The sequence below is a fragment of the Gasterosteus aculeatus genome, chromosome 18, assembly GCF_964276395.1.
Source record: "Gasterosteus aculeatus chromosome 18, fGasAcu3.hap1.1, whole genome shotgun sequence".
Taxonomy (NCBI): Eukaryota; Metazoa; Chordata; class Actinopteri; order Perciformes; family Gasterosteidae; genus Gasterosteus; species Gasterosteus aculeatus.
Window position 1 is genome coordinate 3,096,879 of NC_135706.1, and position 26,811 is coordinate 3,123,689.

At 40.6% G+C, this 26,811-nt stretch overlaps 2 protein-coding genes across 2 annotated transcripts; one reads left to right on the plus strand and one right to left on the minus strand.

The window, feature by feature from the left end:
• Positions 1-1,440: 1,440 nt before the first annotated feature.
• Positions 1,441-10,579, minus strand: tdrd15 (tudor domain containing 15). The gene is made up of 4 exons (XM_040161472.2): positions 10,514-10,579; positions 3,709-9,339; positions 2,979-3,072; positions 1,441-2,228 (listed from the first exon to the last, which is right to left on the minus strand). The coding sequence occupies exons 1-4, from the start codon at positions 10,543-10,545 to the stop codon at positions 2,187-2,189; spliced, it is 5,799 nt and encodes a 1,932-aa protein (XP_040017406.2). The 5' UTR covers positions 10,546-10,579; the 3' UTR covers positions 1,441-2,186.
• A 2,216-nt stretch (positions 10,580-12,795) lies between these two features.
• rfx6 (regulatory factor X, 6) lies at positions 12,796-25,193 on the plus strand. The gene is made up of 20 exons (XM_078093965.1): positions 12,796-14,218; positions 16,032-16,191; positions 16,961-17,084; positions 17,425-17,486; positions 17,597-17,674; positions 17,846-17,873; positions 18,347-18,454; positions 18,716-18,793; positions 18,905-19,018; positions 19,254-19,303; positions 19,625-19,784; positions 19,863-20,007; positions 20,579-20,688; positions 20,799-20,916; positions 21,802-21,924; positions 22,525-22,731; positions 22,905-23,211; positions 23,552-23,901; positions 24,221-24,421; positions 24,551-25,193. Exons 1-20 carry the CDS (start codon positions 14,062-14,064, stop codon positions 24,727-24,729), a joined length of 2,859 nt encoding a protein of 952 aa, XP_077950091.1. The 5' UTR covers positions 12,796-14,061; the 3' UTR covers positions 24,730-25,193.
• The last annotated feature ends 1,618 nt before the right edge of the window (positions 25,194-26,811 follow it).

The window sequence follows — 26,811 nt, forward strand, 5'->3', positions numbered from 1 at the left end:
TTTATAGTGCTAAGTTCAAACAGGTGCCATTAATACAGGTACGAGTGGAGGACAGAGGAGCTTCTTAAAGTTGTTGTTACAGGTCTGTAAGAGACATTCTGCTTGTTTGTAGGTGACCAAATACTTATTTTCCACCATCATTTACCAATAAATTCATTAAAAATCCTACAATGTGATTTTTTTCTCATTTTGTCTCTCATAGTTGAAGAGTACCTATGATGAAAATTACAGGCCTCTCTCATCTTTTCAAGTGGGAGAACGTGCACAATACTTTTTTTGCCCCACTGTAAGTTTACAGTATATGGTTGTTATTCTGTTTCATTCATAATGTCGATTTCTTTACCAGACAAAGGTAAGTCAATACTTAGAACATTAACACAAGTCCAGATGAGAAGGACGGACGACTAAAGAGCGGCAGGCGCCTTTCTTTCATTGGGCCAAGTGATCCCTCACTAAAACTGCTTCAGTATCAGCAATAACGATTTAACACAACAATGAAAAGGTTGTATAGTTGAGCTCAAAAGTTCTCATCACTTGTGTTTTTGTTTCACAGGGCGAGACTCCTCCGGGCTTTGGTCTCACTCCTGGGACGGCTGAGAGAGGAAGTCAACCAACCCGTCATCCCAGGAGGACCCACCACAGACCCCTGAATCCCTCTCAGCACCCCAGTGAGGCCCAGAAGGCGTTGTTTGTCTTCATCAGCATCTTCTGTGCTGGTGGGTTTGGGAAGCTCCTCATACACACAGGAAGCTCTTTGCATCTTCTCAGGGAGGAGGAGATGGACCGTACAGGCTGAAGAAGGAGGAGGAATAATTCTAAATAGGTTTAAAGTTTTTCATTTAATAATAATTCAATGACCCTGTCTATCGCCCGAAGTTGGCTGGGACGGACTTCAGCCCCCCCGCGACCCTGCGTGCAGGATAAGCGGTTTGACAATGGATGGAATAATTCAATGAATTCTGTTATTGTAAACTGTTTTTCTCTTCTCTACAAAATGAAGTTACTTAGAAATAGATTGAACACATGAACTGTGTGTATTTGTATATATATATATATATATATATATATACACACACAGTTCATTTAGTTTTACACTCTAGATTCATCAGACAGCTTCACCTTTAACTTCTTCCTGTGCATTTCCGTCCTAAATACGATTTGAGTTTTTTTGTTGTTGTTTGATTTTGGTCCTGCCGGTCTGACGGTTCACCTTGTTGAAGTTGTCAGTGTTTTCTGGGATAACAGTATTTATGTAACAAAAGGGAAATACTGAGCAGCCACAGGAAGTATTAAAACTCTCATTTTAAATGATTTAGTCCGTTCAGCTTTCCCAGAATGCACAGCAGGGGGCAGCAACGTATGCCTTTCATCCAAACCATCTCTCCTGGTAATATTTTTCTTATAAATCAAACAACTAGTGGAACTAAAGAAGTGACGTTATTCATCCTTTTTCTTTGTTTATTTGGGGTTAATCATTGCATATTATATTATAATGTTAGTTGTACATTCACTAAAACTGATCTAAATAGACATTAGTTAACACTGGTTGAATGCATCTTACAATGAACCAGCCACGGCTCAACACTGCTCTCTGGAGGTGAAGCAAACAGGACATTTCTTTACGGGTAATGTCGGTACATTTCCGTTATCCCACACTGCTAAATTAACCGTTCCACCTGTTAGGAGAACAAAGCGTATGAAAGCAAAAGTATAAACTAACATTTAGGTTGCAACTGAAAAGCATTTTTCCATTAATTTTTCCAAGATTGAGCCAAACCTTTTTTTTTTATTCTGAAAAGAATACTTAAAAACTAAAATAGAACAAAGATCAATATAGGAACTTCCTATAAAAAGGTGTAATTTAGAAATAAGAAAATAATTGTAGATTTTTTCACCTTGCCAAAACCAACACTGTAGTTCTTAATGAGCAACTTCATATATATTTTTAAACAAACACTATGAACAGTAGTTACAAAAAATGTAGTAAAGCATTATTTTTGTGAAGAACCTGCATGAGGAGAACACCAAATAGAAGTCTTTACAAACCTTTCAATTATACTTTTCTTTCAAGCAACATTATTGGAAGGAACTCAAATTAGGTCAACACAACAAAATAAATAGAGCAACATTACACGGCCACTTGTCTTAAAGTGCGAGAAACGACAATTGTCCCACATGGATTAATATTAATTAGAACGAATGGAATCGATGTGATGTCGGTGCTCAACCTGTAACAGAAGAAAAAAATAATCATTTACAAAACCAAGAATTTTCCAAGACATCCTTGAAATACTGTAGGTATGATGGTTTAGTTCAATGTGTAACTGTCTGCAAAGTCAGTTTTACAGATCTGTTCATTTAATTGACAAATCGTACCATTGCATCTTTACTGAATGACAAGCTGCTTAAATGTAGTTTTACCAAGTAAAACAGGTCATAATTACGTCCTTAAAATAAATAAATCTTTATACTTCTTAACAATTTTACAAAATAACATCTTAATACATGACAATAATGTTTAACTTTTGCTCAATAGCCATTGGTACAGAGCCATAACACATAGTTTAAAGTAGCCATTAGCTTCCTGCAGCTAACTAGCCGCCCTGCTGATTTCAATCTGCACACCAGTGATTGGCGGCGCAGCCAAGCTGCTTTCAGACAAACAAATGCTAGCGCCTTTCAGCCTGCTGAAAGCAGCCCCCGTCCTCTCCGCCCACCAGGAGTCGATGCTAGCAGATGGCTGTTTGATTCACACAGGGAGGGGGTCAGAGCGGATTGTAGCACTTAAATTGTAACGGCACTCATCTATAGCAAATTGTAAATTTGCTTATTTGAGGAAATTGCACTTTCTTGTTCTTCTGAGTTTGTATCTCTACGGCTGAATGCACTTATTGTAAGTCGCTTTGGATAAAAGCGTCAGCTAAATGAGAAGTAATGTAAAAAGTAATGTTAGTAGAGGTTAAGGGTGGGGTGCTTACACGATTCCCGTTGAAGCCATCATGTTCCTGGCCACACTCTTCCTCACTGTCAGGGCTACCAGGAGCTGCTCTACGGGGGCCCTGCTCCTGGAACCTGAATGCATCACAAATAAACAACAAGAAAGTTTTATGCATTAAGCTTGAAACCGCTCAAGTTTCTATTGTTCCTATTTCTTTGGCTTAGTTATTGCTTTTTATTTCAGATGTTACGGCTGAAAATGTCCGGATTGAACTGATTTCCAGAGAAATCTCTTCTGAAATTTTTTAAGTTTACGGTTGATACGGTGTGTTCTGACGATCAAGAAATGCTGCTACATTTTGTGAAAAGAAGAAAATAAGTTGAATGAATAATCTTCAGTAAAGATGTAAAAAAAAAAAAAAGTATGGCTTATAATTTGTACTACTGTAACATTTGTCAAGTGCCTTCATTATTTTTAAGTGTTAAGTGTTTTAATGTAAACATATCTTTGAAAAAATGATGGTAGCATGCTGAAGGACTATATTAAATTAATTATATATTCATAAGAACCAATTATTCTTTTTTATTATCAATTGATAAAAAAAAAAGAATAAACACTGAGCGTAAGCAGTGTTAATAAATACAATTTGTCTTAACTTTATACTGCTTCACTGCATCTCAAAATAGTATGTTGTATTTAAGTCTTATTGTGAAAATGTGAAATAAAAAAAATAGCCCTGACAAAGATATAATTACCGAGTGGCAGCCTACCTCAGTCCTAGCGTGATGTCCATGTAATTGGCGTGTCCCGCATCCACCAGCTCCTTGGCAACATGGGTACCATCTGCCAGGATGTCCACTTTCCAGTGTGTGTTTAATACAAACTCCCTAAAGATGATCTGAAGGTTTTTCTGGAACAAACACTGCTGGAAGAAGACTGCTGCTTCATTGGTCCACTGTCCATCTACTCCAACTGGCTTCACCCCTCGCAGAACGCAAGGGTACTCCACCTTTGGGAGGTTTGTTATCTCCTCAGGAGCCCTTTTCAGCTTGGAGCAGTCGTGGTACGGGATGCACTCGTAGTGGCCGTAATCCACCAGGTTTAAGACTGCTGTGGTGTTAACTTCTGTGATTTCGGCCCGGCAACACTTACTCTTCGTGTTGGATTTAAACAGGCAGCAGGTGCCCGGGACGAGGTGGGCTTCGGGAAGGGGAGACATTTCCTCAGGGAGGTTGTCCAATAATAAGGATACTTTGTTCATGACGAGAAGAAAGTCCTCCAGAATGATGCAGAACTTGAAGGGCGTCGTCACTGCAGCAGCGAACCCAGAATAGGGAGTGTCTAAATCTACAGGAGCAAAGGTAAGACGCTGAGGGGGCCTCGTGTCTGCGTTTAATTCGGCTTCTGCTTTTTCACTTCTTAAGGTCTCAGCAGTTGACGGCACCAGCTCTTCATTCTGCCGCAGTGAGGTTGGGATTTGATGAAGAACAAACAGTCCATTCATAATTATTTCAACCGTCCATAGTTTGTCAGCTTCTGAAAAGCACACAAACACCAGTTGGACTTCTCTGCCAATCATTGGTTTGAGTATTTCACACCACAGCCCAGGAGAAGCCTCTCCCTCACTGAACCCAATGCAGTTCACCTTGCACAAAACTGCAAGGTGGGGGATTTTTGTCAGCGCTCTACACTGGCGCCGGATCGACCCTCTTGGAATTCGCTCAGTCATTCCACGATCGACAAGGAGGAGCTGGCATGTTTCCAAGCCTACACCTTGAACAACAGCCCTGTGCCACCGCTGGTCCACCTCAACTAAGCACTTGAGGCCTTGTTTGACATCCTCGTATGCTACCATCTTGCACTTGTGTAGGTTGTCAGCGATACAGTTTTCCAATGCGATTAGCAGTAGACTGGTCTTATTTAGTCTGGCGTAAAAGTTGCTGTTACTCATTACAGACAAAACTGTACTAATCTCTGTGTCGTTGGCCTGAATAGACGGAGGTATTATGGCATCGGCCCAATCACTTTTCGTATTCACTAGGCCTTTTGTGAATGTACTTGGATTCTCCAATGAATCTCCTTTGCTTAAGGTGGCTTCTCTTGGTTCTCCTACTGTAGTGGATAGTGGGGCGTGGGTTGGTTTTGGCACAAGGTTTTCTTCATCAGTAGTGGTTCCTTCGGATTGGCGTGTTTTTTTCTCACTCACTTTTTTTGTGAGGAGATTCTGCTCACAGGATCTTGATTCCTCTTCCATTCCAAATGAATCTGCAGGAGACTCCTCTCCCCTTTCATTTTCGGGGCCACTTTCCAAAGCTGCTTCCAGTGCTGCTGGAACACAGACCGCTTCATCAAGAATCTCAAGCTTCACTTTCCAATGGACTTCATGACGGACAAAATCAACCATGAGAGGCTTCGTCATTACAGTATCAGTGAAAGAAACATCACTTGTGTACATACTTGTGTCCAACAAGGAGCACGATATGCTGAACCGTGGATGAGAGAGATACTCCTTTGGTATGGAGTAGATCTTGTCCTTGCCCATGACTGCGTTGTTTCCATAGTCCACAAACTCAACTTCAAAGCGGGTCCCACAGTTCTTCACAGCGGAACGATACAGAGCTCCGTCTTCCTCATACTCAGCCAGAACCATGTCATTTAGTCTCAAAGATGGAGCAGGGTTTAAGGAATCTCTGAAGTTTTTCAAGTTTAGCTTTTCGCCCATTTTCAAAATGGCAGGTTCATCCTCAGACAGTTGAAGAAAAAAGTTGTTGACAGAGTTAATGTGGGAGACGAAACACATCGCCCTGAAACCTGCGCTAATCGTCATGTCTGGCAAACAGAGCTGAGGGATCTCCGTTTCCTCTGCATGTTTGTGCTCTTTACTACGAACATGTTTTGTGTTTTTTTTCTTAACTTGAGCACATCCCGATGCTTTCAATTCGGGGCGCTTTGAAACCCTCTGTTTGCTAGGGATTTGGCTGACTTCCCTGCACTTAACTGAAGGCTTTGTGCATCTTGTTTGGAGAGTTTGAGGTTCTTTTTTTGTGCGGCTCAGGTCAGAACTCACAACTGTCGTTGGTTTTGGTGAAAGACTGAGAACGAGGTCCTTTACCTTCTCATTGATGTTAACATCCCCATCAAACAGTTCAACATCAAATGAACCATCTTTGCCCTTTCCAACTATGACAGCTCTGACTTCCTTGTTGAGGATTGCAGCATCAAGCCATTCTTTCACATCTGCATAGAACTCTTTCGTGGACACTGAAGCAAGGTGGAATTTCACAGCCTGCATGGGTGTGTCCAACAAATCAACAGAATCTCTGGGGATGGATATCACATTGGTCTTCTCAGATACGTTTGTGTTACCATAATCCACAAAAAACACACCTAGATGGCGAGGGGACTGAACAGGATGTGCCAAGCCCCTGTACCATTTGCCATCGAAGTATTTTGCCAGGGCTAGCCTACTCCCAACAACTCTCGTACTGGCTTGTATACATTTCTCACTCTCCTCTGCGATTTTCTGTTCGAGCTTGTCAATGATTTCAGCGTTTCTCTGAAGGTGGCAGTAGACTTCCCACTGAATGCCAACATGAGTGATGTAGACTTGCTCCTCATGTCCAGGACTTAGACCATGTGAAGAGCAGACAAAGGACTCCGGAATCACAGTTGACAGCTCTCCCGAGTTCGGCCCTTCCCTTGGCTCACACCAGTCCAGGAGCAAATTGGTTAGCCTCTGACGGGTTCGGGTGTTGTAGAGTTCCACTACATTGCAGAGCCCTTTGTTCTTCACATTCAACTGTGAGACAACTTTACAACTTAAACCACTGGCGCAGTTGAGGACTAACTCTTTCAGTGTTTTACACACATCCGGACCCCAATCCCCATTGTTCTCTGGGTCAGCAGGTTCAATCAGGTCGTTAAGGCAGCACCTGAAAGCTTGTTTTTCCAAATAGAAATGTTCAGGTATTATTGCCTGAAGATGTTGCTCCTTGATTTGGATGGTAAAACCATAGTCAACAAACATCACCGTGGCATAACCGTTGTATTTATCTGTGATGAAGGCCCTGTACCATCTTCCATCTAGAGGTGACTTGGCGACACAGCACAAATCCCCTGATCGGACGGGAACCATCCGAGTTGAGTAATATTGATTGACTTTATTCATCAGTTCCTCCAAACCTGGAAGATTATCTTGAGGCTGGCACCAGATCTCTGATGGAGACTTAACGCAAGAGCAGGTCACAGCAATATTACACCCTGGCGTGATGCTCAAGGCTTTGAAGCGAGCAGGTGCTTGGCCGTTCTCAGTTTGAATGTTGCACGTTTTCTCTTCCTTCTCACAATCTGTATTCTCACAGGTGTTTGATGTCACACCTAATTTTGGGCGCTCCTTTTCTTCTGTCAAATGTATGCTGTTTCGCACCACAGGTGTTATGGCAATGTTGTTCCAATATTCAGCTTTTTTTGAAGAGATCAGGGACTCCATGATACTTTGGTGGTTTTTACTTTCCATGTCATGGAGATCAACAACCAATTGTTTGTTTTTTATTTCCACCACATGGACAAGCAGGGCTTTGTTTGACACGGCTTGTCTGAAAATGTCTGAGGTGGTGCTGGTCCACATTTCATCGAACGGAGAAACATTAACAAGACTGCAACAGAAGGCAAATGCTGGTATGTTTGCAAATGTCTCAGGTATCTTCTTGATCAACATATGTGGCACTTTCTGAATGTTCCCAAAATCAATAAAAAGAACTTCAGATCCATGCTCAAGAGTGTCTGTCACTACACCCCTGTAGAAATGCATGTCTTCCTCATACACTGCACAACACAGTGTCCCAATGTCAGGATTCAACAGCACGTCTTCATCCAGTTTCACTTGTTTGAAGGAATCTCCCATTTTTTTCATCATTTCTTGAAACTCATCATTACGCTTTTGTGTTCTGATCCAAAAGTGGCTTGGATTCTGTGCATACTCGACATACCCCACAAAGTCAGAGTCTACTTGGAGCCCTTCTGCTTCAAGTGTTTTACACACTGCTTTTGCCATGACTGTCTCATAGTAAAAATGGCCACAGCGAGGTGACGGATATTCCTCAAGAACTGACTCAACTGTCTTGCTAGGAAGCTCCTGAATAAGTGTTGGTTCCTTCATATCATTATCTTCAGCACCAATCAATTTGACAGAGTACAGGTGTTGCCTTTCGTCAAAACCTTGGATTTCCACATCCAACACTTTTCCAAGCAAGCCTGCCTTGAGAAAATTCAACTGCTGAGTTTTAACAGCCTCATCCTGATCATTCAGCGAGGAGAGCGAGCATGGGAATGCCATGACAGGTGTTGAAAACAAGTCAGTTGGCAACCTGTGCACATTCTCAACATCAACGGATTCAAAGACTCCATAGTCAATGAACAAAACTCGAAGTTGAGAGTTGACTGGGAGAAACTGCACATAGCCTCTGTGCCACTTTCCATCTTTGCCTTTGACTGAGCAGAGCAAACCCAGGTTTTCTGAAGTCTTCTGGTCGTGTTTTTGGGATTGTTGCTCATTAACTGCAGCCAGTTTCGTTGACATTTCGCATAGATCTGTTTCCATACTGGTCTTCCGACAATAAAACAGCTGAGGGTTAATGGCAGCAGTTACACGCACTTTAGCACGTGTCCCACAACCCAATCTAGGCCCAGAGAGAGACAGAACGTCTTTGTATCCCTGCAAACCAGACGGGTTGAAGCTAAGTTCTTGCTCACATGGCTTTTCAAGGAGTAAGTCAGGAATTGGCTTCATGTTTCGTTTGAGCGGCACCTCTGTGAGCATTCCAACCAAGAACAGGAAAGTATCTGTGTCCATATGCCTCCCAAAGCCATGTCTAACAAGGTCATTGTTAATGTCAGGGGCTTCCAACAAGACCACTTTGTGGGGCAAGAGGGCTTGGATGTACCCTGTGACATTTCTTCCCATCAGGCTTGAGAAGTACTTCTCTAACACAGAATGAGAACCGCCATCAAGCAGCAGCACATTTGCAAGAAAGCCACAAATTATCTTGGGAGGCAGGATGAACAGGTCATTTGAACAGGGAGATATGTGAGCGATGTTGACACTCAAAACGTTCCCGTGGTCGATGAGGAAAACCTCAAACAAGTCCTTTTTGCGGTTCTGAACCCTTCCTCTGTACCAGCGGCCTGAACACAAATCTTCCACAATACAAAACTCTCCAATATCCACTTCAGCGCTAGTCTTTGGTACGTTCTGTATTTCTCCTTGCAAGATGTTATAGTCATGGTCAGATATGGTAAGGTAATGTCCCTGGAAGTGTATTAAGGTTGCGTCCGAATTCCAGTCTAAGTGAGTTAACTTGAGTTCCACTGGCCAAACGGCACATGAAGCAGAAGTAACGAATCTGCAAAAAAAAGTGATTTGTATTAGAAACTTAAAATGTGTTAATAAGTTGGTGAGTTTTTTATTCCATACATTCACTGTGTTTTAGCCAACATTTGACACATGAGTCATGTATCATCACAGGTGTGCAATGCACATGTGCACATGATGTTGGGACAGATACAGACTCAAATAGATGGATGTTGTATTGGTATCAATGGGAAGATATGATAAAGTTTTGCCAAACACATTAACAAATGATCCCAGTCTTTTCCGCATGGAGAGGCATAAGGATTGTTAATTTAACACGGGTATTGGATCTGTCCTAGACATCGGCAGCTTTCGGGTCTGAAAAGTCAGATTGGTGCATCCCTACAGTGGAATAACATCAGTGATTTCAGATGAACACAATGCAGCACAATGCTTTGTGGGAATTCATGCCAGGGACACATATTTTGGACACTTAATTAAAATGGAGACAGAAAATATAGCATAGTGTTCCCCAACCCAGTATGAGCTCCATTGCTTTTCCTTATGTAGGGTCATTTTAGATAAAATGGATATTTTCATTAACATTTATACATAAATTATATTTTTTCTGTCGTCGTAGTATATTAAAAAAAGCTGCTAGTTTCTTTTGTAAAGAAAAAAAAAAGTATACTTTCTAGAGCTGTCAAAGTTAACGTGTTACTCAATGACATTGTGGAAGTAAGACAAACTGAGGTGCAACATACTGAGGAGAACTGTACAGAGGAATTCCTCCACGTGTCAAACAGAAGGGGGATGAGTGGCAAACGGACCACTTCAGGCACTGATGGTGCCTGCAACATGTTGCTGGCTGTTAGGCTACTTCCATCTCAACATCTACTCTGCAGAGGACCACAGTCTGCAGAGGACTACCACTGTTGCCCTAAAAGACAGTGGTTTGGAAAACGCCAAATGATGGAATTAGAATGGGGGATTAATTTGTTTTTTTCTTTTAATCTGTTGACATCCTTAATACTTTTCCATTTAAATAGGAGGCCAAATAAGTGTTGAATATCCAGATGTGCTGCTCTACTGATATTTATGCCAGTAACTGAAAATTACTGACACAGTGAATAACCGCAAAAATCTTCTGTAATTTCTTTTTATCTTGTACTATAAAAGAACAACATGCAAACACCAATTCATTTTTACCAAATTAATTGACTTACTTCTGATGTTCGGAGCCCAGCACAGACTGCATGGCTACAGAATCAGTAACGGTCCCATCATAAACCTGAGAGATAAATGTTGGCGACCATTAATCAAATATAAACATACAAGAACAGAAACGACACCTTTACACTACAGCTTTATCACCTGAAAACAAGGCTCAACTTTAAAAGATGCATTTTTCCATTTGAAAACATGGTTTCTTTGCAATGTTTTTCCTTCCCAGATGGAAGGTATAGAAAATGTAAACCCTTTGCGGATAAATTAAACTGAGATGACTTTACCTAGTGACAAAATGTTGAATGTCGGAGTACCATCCTGATCATGTGCACATATGGCGGTACAGAACTGTCCTTGACGGTACATTTAGCAACATATGGTTAATGTATGTTCAAGACTGAGGGTATGACCACAAATGCTGATGTACTAAAAATCTTGCATCTATTTTATTCTGCTGGAAAAATATAAATAATAAAAAGGTGCATCCCCAATTGTTTTTGAAGCATTTGAAAATACTCACACTTTTATAACACACAGACCATTTTTAATGTAATTTATTTGGATTATTTTAATTACTAATTAAAATTCTTTACTCTTATCAGTGGGCCTGTTTGTGTCAGTGCTCATCTCTGGTGAATTGTAAAGTAAGCAACATTGGGTTCTACAGATGTCTGGCTATAGAAATAGATAAAGGGCTTTATTTCCTTATATTTCATCAGTGTAAACAGATGCTCGCTGGCATTGTAGCCACGGTACAAAATGTTGTTCAAGCACACGGTAAACAGTTGATCAACTACATTTGTGGTTTATGCTGCTGGCTCCTGATTTACTGAAGAGCAGCCAAAAAATGATGGCTCTTAAATTCCTCTTTAGAAGTTTCCGAATCTCCTTTCTCGGCCTGCGATAAAGACACAGTGACGCCACTTTGGCGCAATCACAAATGACAGAAACCCACCGAGCTAGTTATTAATTATTAGTTGCCATGAAGACTCCTGCCAGAGCTTTGTCGAGACTTGCTGGACAAGCTTTAATTGGGACGACCGTCTGTGGGTGTTCCAAGTTTTTTGAAGAAACAGAATTATTTTCTGCACCACATGAATGTTTTCAATCACTATTTAATGTCGAAAGGACATTGATGATCACGAATGTAAATCAACATTACTTCTCTTCCACTCTATTGAATATGTTCCTGCATAATTCTAGGGCAAATATTATTACAGTATTTGAGTGTTAAATGTTTTCTACACTACAATGTTAGCTCCTGAACATCTCTGCTTTAACATTATTTATTTAGGAATTATTTCATACAATGGTTAATTATTCAAACCATCTGCCTGTGTGTATGCTCTTATGACAAATTCCCTTCGGGACAATAAAAATCAATCTAGAGCCGCGCCGCAATGTTTCTTAGGTGCATTCAAATATCTGGTATGCTGAAGTCAAAAACCATCAGGACTAACAAATCATTCATACCCACACAAAGTGTGTTGCCCAAGGGCACATCAACATGAATCAAAATGAGTTTTGGAGGAGAAACAGAGCTCAAAGAGTATTTTATATCTTCAGACGCAAACAGAAACAAAGCCAAAAAGATCATTATTATAATTCAAATTATGGTGTTGGCTTTTTTAAACTTCCAATTATGTAAAGTCAATCGTGGCCTGATTTAGAAATATCTGGTGAAAGATTTTATTTCTGCTTGTTTTTTTTGTGTTGTTCTCATATTTTTTTATCTCATAAAAAGGGAAATTCCCACTATGTCAGGTATCAGAAGTTGTCAGAATTTATTTAGCAAAGAGTTCTGAGCTTTACTGCAAAGACTATCAAACGTTTCATTAACACATGATCGAAAAATAACTTAAGTTAGTCACTTATATTTATATTTGTTTTAAACTAACGTTAGCAGGTGCTCACCTTGGCAGGCGGGCTCGATCTAAATAGCACGACGTAAAGGACTAAAAACGCATGTGCGGTTTTCTTTCTGTTCGTTTGGTGATAATATTAGCTGTCATTGTTACATTGGCTAGCTTATAACGTTATTATTCACAAATGCTACTGACCAAATTCTAAATGTAGAAACCAAAAGAGTTTTTCATGGCGATTTCCGATGACATTCAGCACGAGTTAGCGGCAAAAACTAGCCGAGAACAACGTCCGCTATGCTAACGCTACACGAGGCTGAAGCTTACGTCACGGTTCACCTCAAAGGTTAGCTTACGTCATGTTCTTTTTTATGTAAGATTACCGTCAATATTTGCAAATAGTAAAATCTTTCAGATCAGAGGCACATTCTTAGGTGGTTCTCACCTGTCGCGCAGCCGCACGTCACGTCATCGACCCTCGTTGAGAATCACAGTGTGACCTCACTTCCGGTTTCTCCTCCGTATTAAAGGTTCCCCTCGAGCTCCTTTGTTTAATGTTTTCAACATGAATATTGATCTGAAATGCAAATGGGACACGGAGAGACACTGCGGGTCACGTTAAATGTATTTTAATGTGATAAACGGGCTTTTAATTTGTATTTCTGTCTTAAATAAAAACGTAATTAAAACCATATTCACACTCCAGAACGGGGGGGGGGGGGGGGAGTGACTGAAGCACATTACATATTTTGAGGCAGGCCTATGCTTGAATATGTTTCTGCTATAGTTTATACTTCTGCCACAATCCTACAGATTAGTCTTTAACCCACTTTTCACAAGTCATTTTTTTCAGATTCGGATTAATAACAACAAATATAATACGGACGTGCATGATGATTACGTATTATTACGGGTCAAGATAAGAAATGTTATTGATCTGTGTGGAAAAGTTACCCATGTATAGTAGTTTACAAATTGGCTTCGGATTTACCAGTTTAAACGTTAAAGGTCACAGTAGCAGTGAAGGCATTCTGCAGGATGAATAAAAATAAATCAAAGGGTTACTTGATCACAAAAACAATTATTAGTTGCAGTTGTGGGGATGCTGCTGCCGTAATTTAAGTAGGTAAAAGTACATTAGAGTTATACCCTGCACGTACTTGGAACTATGACCAAGCTATCTGAAGGAAAAATAAGAAAAGACAATTGCTTTTATCCATGTATGTCTTTACCTAATGGACCAGCTGAGTGTGTGAGGGAGGATGGATGGATGGACAGATGGATGAGGGGTTTTTCTGTTAATCATTAGTGACCTGGATTAGCCCCAGTCCTCTGTAAATATGATGAATGCAGCCACAGGTTCATTAGCTCTGCCTTTCCACAGCTCAGCTTTATTAGTCTGAAGTTGCTCTGTGAGGATAAACCAGAGTGCACTCGTTTCTTTTCTTTAGCTTCAGAATTGTCGGTTGGACAAAATAATTGCTGGAGCTGCTTTTTATTCTGTGATCATTTTTGACCGTCTCTTGGATCTGAGTGAATTTGGGAATGCCAGACGGTGCTTGGAGATTCATTCTTAAGGACAAATGAGTTGCAGTGGAGTGTTGTTTTCCCGGCAGGCTCACTTCAGTTTTTTTTTTTTAACTGTCTTTGGTTGATTTGTTTTTGAACATTTATTCCATTTGACCATGCCAATGAAACGCAGCAGTGAGAGTTCAGCCAGAGATGGAGTGTTTCTTATACACTCTCTGACCAGGACTTTGTGCAGCTCACCAGAGGAAACACGCACAGACTTTATGGGACGGACACATTTTCATCAGGAGGAAGATTCCGGGATCAAATCAGGTAATCAAACAAATTGCTGCTGGTAGTTCAGATCATTAAAAGTGAAGAGTCACTGTTTTTATATTAATACTGTATCTGCATCTTCGTCTTCGTCTTCATCCTTTTCTTCGATTTTCTCGAGTTAATCTTCACTCACAGTCATTGAATGGGAACGTTTTCTGTGCTAACATTTCAAACATGCGCAGGTAAAAGCGATAAGTGACACAAACGGACCACATGGTGGCGCTACAACGAAAAGATCCCATGCACTTTTTTCAATAACTTCTTGGCCCTCAAACATGAGAATAAGAGTGATAGTGAAGACACACAAACGGGGGGGGGGGGGGGGGAGGCTGTGAATTGTACATGACTAAAGTGATGGAGGAATCAGTGAAGAAGATGAGTTAATAAATACAACAAAGTTAGACGGAACTGTGGTGGAACTCGAAATACAGCTTCACATCTACAGCATAACTATATATATTATGTAGTTTAGAATGAATCCTAATGTCAAAAGTTCTGCACCATTTTTAGTACAATTATTTAGCTAAATTGAAACAGGTTTTCACTGTTTTCAACGACACGTTTTACCATGAATAAAAAGAAAGGCCTGAATTCACAATATTGTTGTTATTAGAGCTGGTAAATATCTAGACTAGATTCAGGATTATCACAAAGGGATTTTTTCCTAATAGCAATATTAGGGAATATTTCAGCAAAAATATTTCAACTCGAAATCCCTAAACGTTTTTCATAACAATGAATCAGATCATCAGAACCTACTTCGCTTTAAAAGCTCCTATTTTGCTTGAGAGCTCTTTCAGGATTGAAGTCACATGAGGTCACAATCGAAATTGTAATCGTTTTATTAAGTTGTACAGTTTTCATCTTCCACAATTGTTTCCTTTATTTCAGTTCAGTTCACCTGATACGTTTGAATATTGTTTCACAAAGTTTGGAAACATATGCAAAAATCTTGTTGAGCCGTCACAGACAACTTCGTATCTTTTGAAGTGGAAGAATATTTTTTCTTTGGCTATATATTATAGCTCAGGCAATATATTATTTTATAATATTACAGTGGATAGATATTGTGTACATGTTCACACAACACAACAGGTTACCATATATATAATGTAATTTTATAAATATATTTATGTGCTATTTTGAAATGAGTATCAGCACATTTATTCTAATTAAATTGGTAGTTTGCAATTTTATAGTTCATCATTGCCGTGTTGGAATTTATAATTGCAGTAATATTTTTGTTAGATATTATCATTATGACACGACATTAATAGTGTTCAGGTTGGAATCTATTCTCGCGGTAAAGAGTCATTTGATTTAGTTTGCAGTTAAAGCATTCCCTTTGAACACAAGAGCATTTCAAATGCGCAATATATGAATACATAAAGAGTATAATATATTATATCCTGTCCATTTCTAACTGTGAGGGCAGTCTAAATGACAAACGAAAGCTCAAATCTCCTTATTAAGCTTCATACAAACACATGAGGTTCATCAAGCAGAGAAAACAAAACCGCAAACTAATTTCCCCTCAAAACAAATGTTTGGATTGTAAGTGAAAGCTGCAGATCTCACGAGGCGGAGCTTCACTCCCGTACAGGTTGTTTGAGCCACGGAAACAGAAATAACTGTAAGATTACATCCAAAATATTCCATTTGGAACGGTAAGGGAAGATCAGTGCAGGGCAGAACCAATCCAAGAGGAAGAAGGTATTAGCTGAAAATTATGCAAGAGTCAATGCAAGAGTTATGTTGAAAATAGACATTTTTGGAGCTATTAACTATATTTATCTCTGTGTATTCTCAGAAGCAGAGGACAGTAATGACACACCATCCTCTGAGGAAGACCAGGACCTGATGGACATAAACTCGGATCTGACCATGGAACAGAGCATCGCGTCCTCCAGGAAGACCATCAGTCAGATCATCAAGGACAAGAAGAAGCAGACCCAACTCACCCTGCAGTGGTAAGATGTACTATCCTCCGCACGAGTGACAGTAAAATCCACATTAACAGGTGTGTATGTGAGGGGTGGGGACACATCTAATGTCTCCACAACATCATTCTGCATCGCAGATATCCTCCTTCCTCCAACCCACAAGAAGCTTGAGGGTGGTGTAAGAAAACCAAGCGGAATAGAAAGTGCTCTGTATGAATTGAATGTTGGATACACAATGACATAAAAACTTACAAGTCAACATTTTGGACAAAATGTACAGATCGTTTGTCAATACTCATATTTTACTAATATATGTTTCAGACTACAAAAAAATGTATTATTCTGTGGTTTGCAACCTAAAAGATATTTTGAACCGGCTTTTCCGCCTCCTGATTCTAAATGAAGAAAAAATGCCAACCAGAGGTGAATACGTCCTCCTCTTTTTGGCAAATGGACATTTACTTTAGAAAACTTCCCAAAGCTGTGGTTCTGTTCTTCAGTACATGTTTGACTCAGTGACCTATTTTAAATCTCAGTAAAATTAACACTGTTATTGCTCTACCTTTTCTGATTTTAATTGTTTCTAATTAATTAGGTTGTATGGGTGTTGTTGTTCCAATCTGTGTATTTGCAAACTCTATTTTTGCTATTGTGTTTTTATTTTGCTTTTATATGTGCATTTTCTGTTAGATATATGAAATATGTGCATCGGCTTTGTCTTTGTTGTGGGTTTTTGCATTTCCTCTCTGCAATGGTTTTCACTGCTAATCTCTTTCTCACTGATGTGTGTCAACAGGCTGGAGGAGAATTATATTGTGTGTGAAGGAGTGTGTTTGCCTCGATGTATCCTCTACGCTCACTACCTGGACTTCTGCAGGAAGGAGAAACTGGAGCCGGCCTGCGCTGCTACATTTGGAAAGGTTTGTGTGTGTGAGTGCGCGTATGTGTTTGCACACCAAAAATGTGTTCTTTAAAATCCCCCCCAAAAAATATCTATATGCAGATTTAATTTACTTATCGTTTTTTTTTCTCGTAGTTAAAGGTGCAACGCTTTCAATTACATGTGCCTTCGTGGATATTAGTTTATTCCTTGAAATCTTAAGTTCAAAGCTTAAAGCTTGTAATATGTAATGTTATAATATGTAATAAAATGTAATAGTTTCCATTTTGACGATACTGTATATTTCTACCATTGATTAATTGGCATAACATGAAGCATGACCGATCTAACCAGGGCTTCATACAATCATTTCTCATCAGACAATTCGACAGAAGTTTCCTCTTTTAACAACAAGACGACTGGGCACCAGAGGACACTCCAAGTAAAAGCAAAAAACATTCTCTCTGACTATTTGCAAAGAAGGTGTCAGGCAAGCTCATGCTCCAAAATATTGTTGGACTTATTGAATATTGATCCCTTTACATCACGCAGATATCATTACTATGGCATCGGCATCAAAGAGAGCAGCGCTTACTATCACTCTGTGTATTCTGGAAAAGGTTTGACGAGGTAAAATAACATTTTACATGACTTATTCTTGTATATTAAATGATTCCTCTTTATTCGTTTGTTTGTTGATCATTATGTGGTATCGTTGGTGTTGGTTTTGTGGTCAGTTATATTTATCTGTCTCAGTATTTGCAGATTTAAAATATGAAATCTGTTTCTCTTTAATGACAGATTTTCCGGGAGCAAGCTGAAGAATGAGGTTAGTCATAAAAACTACTTTCTAAAATGTTCTGTTGCACCTGTAACCACAGCCGAAGGTGATGCCGCAGAGTCCTAGAGTATACCTCTGCATCACTGCGTGCAACAGCACATACAGCTATATAATAACTAAACAAGATGTAAGACGCTTTTAATTTATTCCAACCAAAATACCCGTTGTCATTCATACATTTGCCTTAATGTTCATTTTTGCATTCTATTATGAATCATTTTGACTCAAAATTATAAGTCAATTAAACATATTTATGTATTATGTGTATTGCATTAAAGCTTAATAAGAGGCTGGTTTTATTACATATAGTATGAAAAATGTGTGGTGTTTTCTCGCAATGCGTTATTACACTGAAGCAAGTTGCGCAGAAACAAGATTTTCAGAGATTATTAATTTACTCTTAAAATGAAGATTTCAGATAAATAAAAGAGAATGTGGCCTCACTTTGTTTTATTTTCCAGGGAGGTTTCACCAGGAAATATTCTTTGAGCTCTAAAACTGGTACATTGCTCCCAGACTTTCCAAATGCTCAGCATCTTCTGCTGCAGGGAAATATCTCCAGAGAAAAGGTTAGTGATACAAATTGATTGATTGATTAAGTGCTAAACTAATATACAGCATAAATGCTGGACAGTGTATGCACACCTTCCGATGGTAAAAAAAAAAATCAATTTCATACTAATGTTATGCATGAATTCTTTACATTTTGAGATATGTATAAGAAATGCTATAATCATCAGTTTTAATAAGTCTTTACAATATTACATTGGCTTTAATCATAGTTTGTTTGTAAGTTAAGTTAATGTCTGATCTTGCTTTGCCCCTCACAGGTTGACACTCTTATCATGATGTATAAAACACACTGCCAATGCATCCTGGACAATGCCATTAACGTCAGCTTTGAGGAGGTGATTAAAACCACCCGAGATCATTTCGTTTTTCTTATACTGCTGAAGGGACTGAAAACAGCACAGTCATCCACGCAAACCAGATGTAACTCTTCAGATGCTTTGTTTCAGATCCAGAATTTTCTGCTCCATTTCTGGCAGGGAATGCCCGACCACCTGCTGCCACTGCTGGAGAACCCCGTTATAGTCGACATCTTCTGCGTCTGCGACTCCATCCTCTATAAGGTTTATTGTCAAATGCGTGGCTTTTATTACTGATATACAGAATATAATTTAGCAGTAGTCTTGAAATCTTCACATATTAAAAAAACAACAACTAAATGACATCATATACATAAAAAACCATATCGCAGATGATGCACTGCTGCCTTGCACCTTTTATTTTTGATATTGCTAAACCTGTAGAACCTGCAGAACCCAGATTCTGGTTTGTAAACACTGTTTCTTCTTCTTTTGTCAGGTGTTGACTGATGTTCTGATTCCTGCTACAATGCAGGAAATGCCTGAAAGGTTTGTCTTTATTATTGTCTAATTAGTAATGCTGCTCACCTGGTACACAAACCATGAGACAATCTGAATCTTCAAAGTTTCAAAGCGTTCCTCATGGAAAGGGAATAGCATGTTGGGAGGAACTTTCCTGACAGAAAGCTTTTGTCCAGTTGGAGATGCGTGAAGGCCAATGTTGTATTTCTGACCATCACTGCCATTGGATAGATCACGATTTGACTCTTGAGAACAGGTGGAACCCAAGAGCAGAATTAAGAACCTCAATGTGGTATCAAGATATTCAAAGCAAACCTTCACGCTGTCCTGAACTCATTTCTCCAACAGTCTTTTGGCTGATATCCGTAACTTTGCCAAACACTGGGAGCACTGGCTGGCCTCCTCCCTGGAGAACCTCCCAGAATGCCTTGCGGCCAAGAAGCTTCCCATAGCACGCCACTTTGTTTCCTCCCTTAAGAGACAGACCTCGTTCTTACACCTGGCCCAGGTATGTCCACACGTTACCTTCTACTCTAATGTTTCCAAATAAACACAATAAGGATTCCCATGATGCTCTGTGTTGCAGATAGCGCGCCCGGCGCTGTTCGACCAGGCGGTAGTGACCAGCATGGTGTTGGACATCGACAATGTGGATCTCAGCAGCATCAGCTCGCAGCCGCTGCTCAGCATAAACTCTGCCGGAGACCAGGACCCGGACGTCTACTCGGAGTGTAAGACAAAGGGGTACAACTTTTAAAAAGCAAAAGCAGAATTACTACAACGTAGGAAGAGCTGCATTAAAAATATGTAAAAAGTACAAAAGTATTAGCATCTAAATCTCTTAAAACGCTAATACTAAAGGGCAGAAAAGGGTAGTCCAGTTTGGAATCACATACATGACCCATGAGTAACATTTTATCTGTATTTATTTTTTATACACTGTCAAATAGCACCTCAACATTTTAATTCAGTGCATTTTTTAAAGAAATATAGTGTTACATTTCACTACTGCTGATCAACTAACTCACGTGTTCTCAAATTCACCAGATGAAAATGTAATATTTTCATATTTCAATGAATTGTCCCAACTAAGAAAGAAAGCAATGTTGAATTTGATCTTTTAATTCACATAATGATATGTGTGATTAGCGTCAGTAGACCCATAGACTGACGTGTGAAAAATGTTTTTTAGTTATATCCAGCAGCTGTTTCTGTTGCTCTAGTATACAAATGAGAATCTGTTGTGTCGACCATGAAGCAACCCGTCGGTTCCTCAAAGTATCTTTGCCTTGTTTTGTCCAGATGACTCCATCACAGTCTTTCAGGAGCTGAAGGAGCTGCTGAGGAAGAACGCCACAGTAGAGTCCTTCATTGAGTGGCTGGACTCGGTGGTGGAGCATAAAGTCATCAAGGTAACAGCTGCTCCACCGGATATACTGTGTGGATGAGTGTATTTGACATGAAAAGGGTCCTGTTGTGCCACCAAGCAGCCTTTTCTTTTCCGTCTTCCGTACCCGATCAGCCCGGTAAGCAGAGCGGTCGATCGGTGAAGAAGAGAGCTCAGGATTTCCTCCTCAGGTGGAGTTTCTTTGGTGCCAGAGTGATGCACAACCTCACGCTCAACAATGCGTCCAGCTTTGGTATGAAACCTTACAAGTTATTTGTCTTTTTTTGTATTCAAGTACATTTTATAGAGAGAGAGAGAGAGATGTTCTCTTCTACAGGAACACCATTATTAGACTCCTGCAGTAAGAAGCGGTGGTGATGAAATAAGCACTCAGATCTTAGCAATTAGTACCATTCAGAGTTATAGTGTTATACAAAACTATCCATCTTGTTTGCCATCAGGTCACATTCTGTTCACAACTGTTTTTCCAATCAAATATTGCAAAAACGAGGAAAGGAAGCTACCAAATTTATAGGAAATGTAGTCTGACTGGTGCTAAAATAATTTAATTAAAAGACAATTTATAAAAGTATGTACACAGTAACAACATGGTGATTTCTTGTTTTGAGAAATGAAACACTGTCACCCAGCTAATTCATTTTGATGCTCCTTTCTTTTCCAGTACTTAGTCTACACACGCACACGCATACACACACACGCACACGCATACACACACACAGACACACACACACACGCAAGTCTTATACAGTACAAGCCAGCTCAGAGCAGATTGCTACAATAGCGCTATAAATTGTAATGGCCAGGCTCGCCTTGATTAAACAAAGTCTTATCAGCGGGTCGCGTGCTCTCTGTGCAAACACACGCACACACGCAGGGTACGTGCGTGTACGTGAATAAACACTAACCATTTGGTCTGAGGAGTCCCAGTGGAGCTCAAACACACACACACACACACACACACACACACAGAAGGTCCTAAAGCTGCGAGCCAGCAGGTCAAACAAAGAGCAGCTTGATCCTAAAGGTCAGACTGTAGATAAAGAAGAAGAACTTCTTACCTCGTATTTGAAGGTTTAATTCCTCCTTTTTTTGTCACCTGAATTTCGGGAACTGGAAGGTTCCTTCCATCTGATCAGGATGCTGTTAGATGAATACATTCTGTTGGCCCTGGAGACTCAGTTCAACAACGACAAGGAGCAGGATCTGCAGAACCTGCTGGACAAATACATGAAAAATGCAGGTATGAAGCATCAAAACAGACGTTCTGCTGCTGACATACATGGACTATTGTCGAAACTACAGCAGGTCTGTAGTCTGTGTAAAGATCTTCATTTCATCACTGCCACGTAATACCATTTACAAACTTTGTAGTAGGATATTCTATTTACACAGCAATTTAGAGAATTTGACAACACTTGCTTTACAAAGAGCCATAAAACCAAGATGATGAATAAGAAATACAATAAACTAAATCATTTTTGGAAGAAAAAGTATCAGAATCGTTCTTTTGTTATAAAATGTACAAAGTGAATGGGTAGTTTACATATAATCAAATACCATGATAAGTGCAGTTTTACATAACAGTTGTTAAATTACAATACAAAGTTATTAAAGCATAATTTAAAAATCAGAGTAGGAAAAAATGATTATATTAGGATATCAGAAAAAAATGTTAAGAAGCAATTGTGCATTTCTGTGCATTAACAGCAGTTTAAATTAACATTTAAACCTTTGGGGTCTAATGTCAACACAATGGATGCAACAATAATGATGAATATCCTTCTCTGGTTTAATGACTTTCATCAGATGTACTTGTTGATGTTGTGATGTCAACTTTCAGATGCGAGTAAAGCGGCTTTCATGGCTTCTCCTAGTTCCTGCTTCCTAGCAAATCGCAACAAAGCCAGCGCTCCCATCGACCAATCGGTGAAGAACGAGTCCCTGGGAGAACACGCCTACATGTCTCTGTCCAACAACCATCAGCAAAGTCTGCAGCCGAGCGGCGTCCTCTACCAGGGGACAGAGTCTGCTGGTTTTACGGTCTCAGGTAAAACGGAACTAAATCACATTGAGTCATTTCACTAGACGCCCACATATGATCACCAAGTTTGAGCGAAGAATAAGAACGATGGATTTAATAAGCTGCTGGAAAGGATGCTGAAGAGCAGTGCAGCTTTAAACGAACCATCTTGTCCCCGGTCTTTGCCCTCTTCACAGGAGGTCAGATGCACTACTCCCAGGCCAGCGGCCCCCTGATGACGCCCCCCGTCTCTCCAGCAGCGTTAGTCCACAGGGGCTCCGTCATCAACCAGACGCCCATGACGGGGAGACCTCTGCCCGCCTCGTCTTCCTCCACGTGCTCCTCCTCGTCCTCTTCTTCCTGCCCGTCCTCTCTCAGCGCAATGACCCAACCCGGCCCCTGCTCTTCATACCCGGAGACCCTGTACCACTGTCTACCTCAGAACGGCTCCGGTTACTTCCCCCAGACGGGACACTCCTCGGCCTCGAGCTACCAGGCTGCACTGAGGTCAGCTTCATTTAGTGCATCCACAGTGCGTCCTTTTGATTAGAGTCTCGCTGCGTAAAGGCACAGATGTTTATCTTTGTTTTTCCTTGATATATTTTGGGACATTCTTATAATACGGTAAATGACGGGGATTCCTTTTTGGCATGAATTCAGTAAAATATGGTCGTTAAAATCTAATTCTGTTCTATTCTTCTGAACGAAGATCACAAAGACTAAAATCGCAGTTTTCATAATATTCAAAACATTAAGACTCGCTAAAAATAGAGACATATAGTGTGTCGTACAGATCTATTGTTGTCATTATTAAGTCAGAAGATTAATTGTTTCATTTTTGTTTCAGGCCTCAGGCCCAGAGTCAGTGTTTGGCTTCGGTTCAGTCTCAAGCGTCAACCCTCGCCTACCATCTCTCCCGGTACCCCTCCTTCAATGACCCACACCTGAGCAAAGACGTCCTCTACAGCCTTCATCAGCCGCCTAACAGCACAAACTGCTCCATGACGTCTTACGGTTCTGGAGTCCGACCCGCACCCAGCTACACTTCGGGCTCGGATCCAGTTCAGACTGAACAGGGACTGGACGCTCAGACAGCAGCTCAGATTCTGGATTCAGGGGAGGGGTTCGGCTTTGTTGGGTCTGGACTTAACTCTGCGGGCAGTGGGTGTCCGGGACAGACGTACACAGGACACAGTGGTAAGGACAAATTCCACTGGCATTAAGGTGTCATCTGGTGTCAACTCACAGAACTTTATTTTCAACACAGAAAAAACAAATGTCTGCCTGTCGGATTTGAAGGCCGTTTGAGATGTTCAGAGGTGAAAGAATACAGTTCTGCAAAGAAAAATCTGTTAATTTATCATTTAATCATCTGGTGACCTTCCTGATTTTTCTTGTGACCCTTTCATTTTGAGGGGCCTTGACCACCGTTCGATGCACAAACCCAATCGCACCGAATTATTAACGTGGTTCGTAGACAACAGAAACTCAATGGCAAACTTTCCCCCTGAGGCAGGTTACTACAGCAACAGCAGTTACCTTGACAGCCAGCGGATGACATCACTTGTGGACCAGCATGTGTCCGTCATCAGCACCATCAGCAGTTTACGCCCGTTCCAGTCAACGTACTCTGAAGTCCACGATCCACTCAACATCCTGGACGAACCGGGAAGGAAAACAACGGGAGCTTACTTCACTGAGGCTAACACCGGAGCAGGTTTGTACTCCTCAAACGTCAATATGGGCAAAACTCAGAAATGTTTAAGAAGACCAGAGAAAGATTCCATTCCATGTTGAATTGTTGTAAGGCAGTTTAATCTCACACATTACTGCTCTTTCCCCTCAGATCACGCGCTCCCCTTATCGGGATCTGCTCCTTGCATGTTTGGAGTTTCCTCTCCGTTCTCGTCCCAGGATGCACTGCTCTCTCAGCAGCGAGGGCCTTCGTCATCGGAAGTGCAGGACGTGGTGTCTTCACTTCCTCCCATCAACACCGTCTTCATGGGAGCAGCCGGAGTACAATGACAGCAGAAAGCACAAACTAGAGACCTGTCCTGATGTTTGGAGTCCAGTCCCCATAGCTGACCAGATCCAACACGTACACATGCACTAAGGCTGCGATCTGGATAAGTGAGCCCTCCGCCCCAATCAAACCCAGAATATCCCAACTGCAACTGTCCCGACTGTGTGACCACGGAGCCAGGACAGGGCACCGGCTGCCAGTTGTTTGTATTCGTACCAGTTAGAGAGGAGCAACGTCAGGATATTTATTTGTGTGAAAATGTGGATTATATATAACTATATATTTATAGATATAAATAATATATCAGCAGTCACTATGATACAAATATCTATCCACAACTGTATTTGTCAATTAGTAATTTTTGTTGCAGCCAAACTTTTGTTCCCAGATAAATGACGCCTGAGGGCTTCCACTTCTTCTGTGTGAAAATTGTTGTAAATCAATCTTTGGCAAGACAGCAAGTGAAACTTATCCTCACAACGCCGCTTTTTATTATGAAATAAAGGCGAGCCGGACTTTCGTCAGATTTTGTTCATTAAGAAACGTTTCCATTCCGACTGCCATCGAACTGTATGTGCTTTTGTGTCAGATCAGAGAATAATCCTAATCTATATAGGATGAAACTATTTAATGTTTAGATTTCTTTTTGAGGGCTTTTAGAAACACTTTCATGAATTATGTGTTTTGTACAAGCAGATTATTACAACCCATGCATTTATTGTCAGAAGGTGATCTCCAGTGGCTGAATATGAGGTGACGTAGTATAAGGAGAGACGGAAGGAATCACAGGACTTGACATTTAACTTGATCTGTCTAATGTTAACTTAATAATTCACATGCATTCTTTACTAACGTCACTTACGTAACACGTTAGCTTATGCAATTTATTTTGCTTAAGTGCGTAACACACCTATTGAGCTTCACTTAAACCAGCAAACAACAAACTGCGTATATTTGTCTGAAACTCCAACCTTTTTGGAAAAAAAACAAAACCGCTACATTGAGACAACGGTAATGTGAATATTTTCCGGGTTTCCCTCCTGCTTTGCGTCATTTTAGATCTTTGATATTTGGCCTCAATAGTTTCCAGAAAAACTAATTACTGATAATATAAATAATCGTCTATGTGGATGCTGAATGTCAATCCCTGTGTTTAGTGGTGGTTTGAGCAACAGCAGCTAAATGCTAACATGATCACAATGACAATGCTAACATGCAGATTTTCAGCAGCAATAATGCTTGCAATGTTCTCCATCTTCCTTTTTGTTTTGTACAAAGGCACAATGAAAATGATGCTTTACAGACTCTGATAACTTGAAGGCTTCGTCCGCTGTCCAAGGTGCTGATCAATCGCTGGTTCTTGAGGTGATCCTCTAATAGCATAGCAATTGTGCACACAAGCGTGCCCCCTGTTAACGCGACGGCCCAGGACACTTTTTTGCCCCACGGGATACGACGGGCATGTTGCGCTGCTGCAACAAGGTGCCAGATGGAAAGCCTGCATTAAGGAGGAGGCTATGAAGAAATAACGACAATAAAGTAAAGCCAAACGCCGGGCAGACAAAGCTGGTTCCAGATCAACCATGAATCTGGGCTTTCCTGTCACACACTGAGCAGAACCCTGACTCGTGCCAACTCTGTGGGGAGGTGCCAACTTTAGATGGTGTGTTTAAGAGCCGCAAACGACGGATCCAATTTATCGTTTTTACGCAGGGGGATTTGCTTGAGGATTTGCATTTCAGGAACGTCCATCCGAAATACCAGCTTTTGAGACATTTCACTTGAAGGCAAACATTTTCAACCTCATTGTGGCGCTGGAGGGGAAGTCAGAGGATTGCCATCATAAATGTTGGTACAGAATTTCCAGAAAATCCATCCAGTAATTGCTGAGATAAAGTCTGGGCCGAAGCGCAGGACACAGCAACGTCACTGAAAACACAAGCTCCACTGACCAAAGTACATATGACTGTTTTTTTTTTCTAGTTGCATGTGTGTCCATTTATTTATTAGCTGTAATAATGAAGAGACTGGAAAGAACAGAACACAGTTTGTGTTCCTCTCTTTTGTCTGTTCCTGCAGCAGAT